General features: G+C 35.2%; 1 protein-coding gene and 1 long non-coding RNA gene across 2 annotated transcripts in view; one reads left to right on the forward strand and one right to left on the reverse strand.

Annotated features, from left to right (window-relative positions):
• Window positions 1-5,942, forward strand: part of LOC107739233 (kelch domain-containing protein 2-like) — a 10,860-nt gene extending 4,918 nt beyond the window's left edge. Inside the window, exons 7-14 of the mRNA XM_016551265.1 lie at window positions 23-145; window positions 515-555; window positions 634-702; window positions 807-1,003; window positions 1,172-1,263; window positions 1,360-1,414; window positions 4,072-4,169; window positions 5,275-5,942. Of these exons, the coding sequence (XP_016406751.1) occupies window positions 23-145; window positions 515-555; window positions 634-702; window positions 807-1,003; window positions 1,172-1,263; window positions 1,360-1,414; window positions 4,072-4,169; window positions 5,275-5,483 (884 nt within the window). The 3' untranslated portion in view covers window positions 5,484-5,942. The remainder of the gene's footprint in view (window positions 1-22; window positions 146-514; window positions 556-633; window positions 703-806; window positions 1,004-1,171; window positions 1,264-1,359; window positions 1,415-4,071; window positions 4,170-5,274) is intronic.
• A 92-nt stretch (window positions 5,943-6,034) lies between these two features.
• The window catches only part of LOC107739235 (uncharacterized), a 6,069-nt gene continuing 4,540 nt past the window's right edge, over window positions 6,035-7,563 (reverse strand). Inside the window, exons 2-4 of the long non-coding RNA XR_001639977.1 lie at window positions 6,909-6,961; window positions 6,234-6,283; window positions 6,035-6,151 (exon numbers count right to left, since the gene is read on the reverse strand). This is a non-coding gene — a long non-coding RNA (uncharacterized LOC107739235). The remainder of the gene's footprint in view (window positions 6,152-6,233; window positions 6,284-6,908; window positions 6,962-7,563) is intronic.

Consider the following 7,563-nt stretch of genomic DNA (forward strand, 5'->3'; position numbering starts at 1 on the left):
ATAATTTATTTATTATTCTCAGACTGCCCATCAAAGCGCTGGAGCCACGCCATGTGTTTGAGTGATCCTGAAACGGCCATTCTGATTGGTGGAGAAGCTGATGACCAGGCCAGTTGTAAAGATTCTATATGGAAACTGGAGATTGGTGTGTATCATTTTCAAATTCAATATGAAAAATTAAAAGACTGCTATTTGCAAAATGTTCCCCCCCCCGATTTGTGCAGCTAATATTTAATAAGAAGTGTTGCATGATTGCAGTACTGTGACTTTACAAGCATATTCAAGCAAATATACATTATATAATTATTATTGCGTAAATTTAATTATTAATATTATTATATAGAATTATTTACTCATTCATTCTAAATTAAGATTATTTATTTACTGTATTATATTTCTAGAAGTTTCTTACCACAAACTGGGGCATTTCTTTTACTTTTTTTTTTGTTGTTGTTTTACTTTTACAATTTTCTTATTAATAATGACCTATACCTATAACTGTAATAATTCTCAGATAATGATTTCTGGTTCCCCATGGACGTCTCATCGTCTGAGGTCAGTCCACCAATCTCAAAAGGTCACTCGGCAACCTTTGATCCTGAGTCTAAAGCTGTTTATGTGTACGGTGGTCAGAGAGACGCCCAGCGATACAGTGATATTTATATACTGGACACTATAACTTGGAAATGGAAGCTTGTTTCTGTGAGTATTAGACCATTTATTTCTTCTTATGATTTGTGTATGTTTTGGTGTAGCAGATATTTACTTCCGGTTGTATATACCTATGATGTTTTGGGTTGGGATAGGCAAAAGGAAATATACCGTCATTGGCGTACCACAGTGCCACGTTCTATAAGAAGGAGCTGTATGTATTTGGAGGAGTGCAGCCCAGCCGATGTCCTGAAGGCAAGGTTTGCAGTAATGCATTGTACATTTTCAACCCTGAACATGGTCTGTGGTATCAGCCGATTGTGGAGGGTGACCGTCCTCTGCCCAGGTTTGGGTAAGTAGTATTGCTTTGTCTTTTCATCCAGTTTCATAATCACCATCCACAGTATATGCAACTAAAACCAGGAGCGTGTCATTTACTCATTCTCATGTCATTCAAAACCCTTTTTTATTCTTCCTCTGCTGTTTTCCACTACGTCATAAAATGTATGTTTTATTAAAGGCACTCCACCACGCTGCTGTCAAACAAGATGATCATTTTTGGTGGGAGAAAAACTGCCACCTACCTCAGTGATCTTCACATCCTGGATCTTGGTAATGATCCTGAACATCTGAAAGTATTCACTGTCTGCTGTGTTTTTCATATAATCACAGTCTTGTATACCAAATCTTTTGTTTCCTGTGGAAAAGGCTTCATGGAATACACTGCTGTAAAGTACGAGAACATGCCACCATTGGCCCGTGGGTAAGACTTAAAAATATTAATTTTACAACTTTTTTAAGGGATAGCTCACCCAAAAATTTTAATTCTGTGATTAATTACTCACCCTCATGTCGTTTCAAACCCGTAAGACCTTCGTTCTTTGAAACACAATTTAAGATTTTTTTGATGAAATCCGAGAGCTTTCTGACCTCCCATAGACAGCAACGCAACTGAAATGTTCCCAGACCCAGAAACTCAGTAAGGATATCATTAAAATAGTCCATGTGACATCAGTGGTTCAACAGTAATTTTACGAAGCTACGATAATACTTTTTGTGAACAAAGAAAACAAAAATAACGACTTTATTCAACAATTCTTCTCCCCCGAGTTGCCATTATCGAGAGCACCATGATGCATGTGCGTAGGACGGTAACTTGGGGGGGAAGATTTGTTGAATAAAGTCATTATTTTTGTTTTCTTTGTTCACAAAAAGTATTTTTGTAGCTTCATAAAATTACGGTTAAACCACTGATGTCACATGGACTATTTTAACGATGTCCTTACTTCCTTTCTGGGCCTTGAACGTGGTAGTTGTGTAAGGGAAACAGGTCAATTTAGCTCAAAGGGAATCATTTAAGATTTTAAAGGGAACTCCACCAATAATATGTAAGGGAATTTGGACAGAATCACTGTTTAATAAGAAGTGTTGCATGATTGCAGTACTGTGACTTTACAAGCATATTCAAGCAAATATACATTATATAATTATTATTGCGTAAATTTAATTATTAATATTATTATATAGAATTATTTACTCATTCATTCTAAATTAAGATTATTTATTTACTGTATTATATTTCTAGAAGTTTCTTACCACAAACTGGGGCATTTCTTTTACTTTTTTTTTTGTTGTTGTTTTACTTTTACAATTTTCTTATTAATAATGACCTATACCTATAACTGTAATAATTCTCAGATAATGATTTCTGGTTCCCCATGGACGTCTCATCGTCTGAGGTCAGTCCACCAATCTCAAAAGGTCACTCGGCAACCTTTGATCCTGAGTCTAAAGCTGTTTATGTGTACGGTGGTCAGAGAGACGCCCAGCGATACAGTGATATTTATATACTGGACACTATAACTTGGAAATGGAAGCTTGTTTCTGTGAGTATTAGACCATTTATTTCTTCTTATGATTTGTGTATGTTTTGGTGTAGCAGATATTTACTTCCGGTTGTATATACCTATGATGTTTTGGGTTGGGATAGGCAAAAGGAAATATACCGTCATTGGCGTACCACAGTGCCACGTTCTATAAGAAGGAGCTGTATGTATTTGGAGGAGTGCAGCCCAGCCGATGTCCTGAAGGCAAGGTTTGCAGTAATGCATTGTACATTTTCAACCCTGAACATGGTCTGTGGTATCAGCCGATTGTGGAGGGTGACCGTCCTCTGCCCAGGTTTGGGTAAGTAGTATTGCTTTGTCTTTTCATCCAGTTTCATAATCACCATCCACAGTATATGCAACTAAAACCAGGAGCGTGTCATTTACTCATTCTCATGTCATTCAAAACCCTTTTTTATTCTTCCTCTGCTGTTTTCCACTATGTCATAAAATGTATATTTTATTAAAGGCACTCCACCACGCTGCTGTCAAACAAGATGATCATTTTTGGTGGGAGAAAAACTGCCACCTACCTCAGTGATCTTCACATCCTGGATCTTGGTAATGATCCTGAACATCTGAAAGTATTCACTGTCTGCTGTGTTTTTCATATAATCACAGTCTTGTATACCAAATCTTTTGTTTCCTGTGGAAAAGGCTTCATGGAATACACTGCTGTAAAGTACGAGAACATGCCACCATTGGCCCGTGGGTAAGACTTAAAAATATTAATTTTACAACTTTTTTAAGGGATAGCTCACCCAAAAATTTTAATTCTGTCATTAATTACTCACCCTCATGTCGTTTCAAACCCGTAAGACACAATTTAAGATTTTTTTGATGAAATCCGAGAGCTTTCTGACTCCCATAGACAGCAACGCAACTGAAATGTTCCCAGACCCAGAAACTCAGTAAGGATATCATTAAAATAGTCCATGTGACATCAGTGGTTCAACAGTAATTTTACGAAGCTACGATAATACTTTTTGTGAACAAAGAAAACAAAAATAACGACTTTATTCAACAATTCTTCTCCCCCGAGTTGCCATTATCGAGAGCACCATGATGCATGTGCGTAGGACGGTAACTTGGGGGAGAAGATTTGTTGAATAAAGTCATTATTTTTGTTTTCTTTGTTCACAAAAAGTATTTTTGTAGCTTCATAAAATTACGGTTAAACCACTGATGTCACATGGACTATTTTAACGATGTCCTTACTTCCTTTCTGGGCCTTGAACGTGGTAGTTGCGTTGCTGTCTATGCAGGGTCAGAAAGCTCTTAGATTTCATCCAAATTATCTTAATTTGTGTTCCGAAGATGAACGAAGGTCTTGCGGGTTTGGAACGACATGAGGGTGAGTAATTAATGAATTTTCATTTTTGGGTGAACTATTCTTTTAAAGAAAACTTAATAGAATAAGCTGATAATGCAGAATTTGTAAATACAGTTACAGTTCAATAAGGAAATTTACTTACATTTCTGTATGTATTTTGAAGTAAAGTTGTTGTTTGTTTTTTGTCATTCTGCTGTGCAGGTTTCACGCTGCTCTACCCGTGTCTGACAACAGGGTGCTGATCAGCGGAGGCTGCAGTGCTGTAGGAGCCCTACAGGACCTCCATCTCTTTAACTTAGGTCTGTCATTCCATAATTTACTACATACAACTAAATATATTATAGCTAATAGAGTTGAAATACCTTAAAGACCTATGAAATGGTTTCACAATCATACATTTGACATACTGATGGGTTTTTTAAAATAGAAAATAGCATATAGCCTTTTTACTTGTTATTGCTAGTCAGTAGCAGGTGGTATTATGCCACATTATCAATGAACAATTTTCAGAATAAGAGAATTTTATTCTGCAAAAAAATTGATGCAATAAAAATGTATGGTCTGTATTTACCAAAATAGAAAGATTATTAATTTTAAAGCAGTGTCTGACTCCAAGGCCCAACATTGTCCACAACAATATTCGAAACCCCTAGTTTAAGATGTGTTGTTCAAAACTTATTTTAATGTATTAAATTTTTTTTAAAAGTTACTAAAATAATTACAATTACTACTAAAACTAGGTAAAAAAAAATGTGAAAAGACAAACTTTGAAGTTGGCTTGAGAAAGCCAGACCAGAAAGTTTGAAAAAAGTTTGAAAAGCTAGAAGTTTGAAGGTTTTCAGTTTGAAGTAGTTCAGTTAAAGATTGATGGATGTTATATGGACAAAAACAGTTTCAGCATTGTGTTCCACCAAAGAAAGGTTTAAGATGTGTTGTTCAAAACTTATTTTAATGTAATTTTTTTTTTAAAGTTACTAAAATAATTACAATTACTACTAAAACTAGGTTAAAAAAAATGTGAAAAGACAAACTTTGAAGTTGGCTTGAGAAAGCCAGACCAGAAAGTTTGAAAAAAGTTTGAAAAGCTAGAAGTTTGAAGGTTTTCAGTTTGAAGTAGTTCAGTTAAAGATTGATGGATGTTATATGGACAAAAACAGTTTCAGCATTGTGTTCCACCAAAGAAAGGAAGTCATACATGCATGAAACAATACAAGGGTAAATAAACGATGACAGATTTAGCATTTTTGGGTGAAGTGTCCATTTAAGTGTGTATAACAGCATATAGATGGCCTCAAAACTAATAGACTTGAAGTCCCAAATCATTGATTTCTAGGTTCTTTAAAAGACTAGTTTACAGATATTGTTCTGAATGGATTGAAAGGTTAAAACAATACATGTTTGCAGATACAAGCTCATGGACATCAGTGGTGTCTCCATTGCTTTGCTCTAAGCCTCGCGCAGGCCACAGTCTGATAAGCCTGGGCTCTACAAAGACTTTATCTTCAGACCCGAGGGATCGCCGTCATAGCAACATCCTAGTATTTGGAGGGTCAGATTGTTCAGGAACATTTTATAATGACACCGTTAAATGCCCGGTTGAACTTCCCGTTTAGGATCAGGGACTACAGGATTTTTCTCTTAGAAATTAATCTAGGGTACTTACAGAAACATGATAGAAAACACTTGAACTTGAGAAGCACTTTTAGCATTTGTTTTTTAACGTTGCATTGATGCAGTTTTAGCATGAACAGCTGTTTTACAGCTACCGTTTTTATATTGATTTCCTTAAAAGCAAGCAAAGCCTTCACTCTCTCTCACGTGTAGTTCAGATTTGTATTTAGTACATTCAGAGACTCGATGTATTTTTGTGCAATAAATGTTTTCTCTTATTTTGCACGTACTTTACATGTTTTCACATTTGTATTTTTGTCCACTTTGTATGTTTCACATTGCACTCACACATTTTCCTTTAAGTCACTGGTATGTACAGCTCATGTCTTGTTCATAGATGTCTGAAAGTTGCAAAAAGCGACTATAGTCTTTTCACCAAAGCAATAAATGCAATACTTTGCTAAAAAGAAACCGAACTGTCTTATTAATGAAGAGTCTCACACAACTGTTTATCAAAGTGTTTTATTGATTTCATTATTGAGATTATGCCCGCAAATCATCAGGAGTATCAGGCTGACGTGATGGATGAGTGGCTTTGAAAGCGTCAACCTCAATTAAGGTCTGGTTTAACCTTCTGATAGTAGGAAACTGGGACTTATCCACCTTGAACCTTTGGCAAAAGACAGTAGAATGACAAATATAGCATTTTGCATTGCATGAACATTAATGTCAGCTTTAAAGAGACATCGTACCTTTCAGCATTGTAGACTTGAGGCACAAGACAAATATCTGCCATGGATACCTAGAAGTGTAGCAATGTTATTATTTGAAAGCATGTTAAAACAGAGTTAAGATTTTGTAAACACTATTGTTCAAACCCTTAGGGTTAGTAAGGTTGTTTTGTTTTTTTTTGTCAAAAATGACATTCAAGACAATTAAATGTTACAAAATATTTCCGTTTAAAAAAAATTGCTGTTCTTTTTAAGCAAACTTATTTCCTATTCATCAAAGAATTCCGAAAAAAAATATCATGGTTTTCACAAAAATATTAAGCAGCACAACCGTTTTTAACATTGATATTAACAAAAAAAAAAGTTAGTTACAGTACGTTACAATGAATTCTGACGGATCATGTGACACTGAAGACGGAGTAATGATGCTGAAATTTCAGCTTTGCCATCACAAAAATAAATTATATTTTAATATATATTCAAATGGAAAACTGCGATTTTAAGTCATAATATTTAAAGTTAAAATATATAAAGTTACTGTTTTTATTCTATTCTTCTACTCTATATGTTGTGAACATGAGAGACTTATTTCAAAAGCATTACCAAAGCAAAGTTTTGAACAGTAGTGTATATCATATACTGCTGTTTATATTAATAATATTTTATATATTTGATAAAGTACAAAACGCCTATTACCTCATCACCAACACAGTACTTTCCTGCCGTCTGCTTCAGAATATGCTCTAGGGCTTCAAATAAGAGATACAATAAATGTCAATTAGACAGTTAGAGCAATCAGGTGTGAAAACATGTCGAGACCGTAATTGGGTCCAAGATAAAATACAAAATTATTAGAACACTAGTATTTTCACTAGCTAAAAATGGTTTCAAGTCAGTAATTTCTATCTTTTGCTTTAGTGTGTTAGTAGGAAATATCAGTTTACATTTCCAAACATTCTTTTTGTCTTTAATTGTAATAATTCGGTGAGATTTTTGTCTCACAACAGCCAGTGCCCCACACAGAGATCTGGGGCCGTATTTATCAAGCTTCTCAAAGTGCCATTTTAGTCTTAAAGGGGTCATATGATGCGATTTCAATTTTTCCTTTCTCTTTGGAGTGTTACAAGCTCTTGGTGCATAAAGAAGATCTGTAAAGTTGCAAAGACTAAAGTCTCAAATCCAAAGAGATATTCTTTATAAAAGTTAAGAGTCAGCCACGCCTACCTAAAACGGCTCGTTCTAACACGCCCCCACATACCTACGTCACAATGTGGGAAGATTTGCATAACGCCGCCAAAATGTTCACGCAAAGAAAGAAGGCGTAACTTTATTGTTGCTGCCAGTATTGTAG

The sequence above is a fragment of the Sinocyclocheilus rhinocerous genome, unplaced genomic scaffold, assembly GCF_001515625.1.
Source record: "Sinocyclocheilus rhinocerous isolate Xijiao unplaced genomic scaffold, SAMN03320098_v1.1 scaffold495, whole genome shotgun sequence".
In the NCBI taxonomy this organism is placed as follows: Eukaryota; Metazoa; Chordata; class Actinopteri; order Cypriniformes; family Cyprinidae; genus Sinocyclocheilus; species Sinocyclocheilus rhinocerous.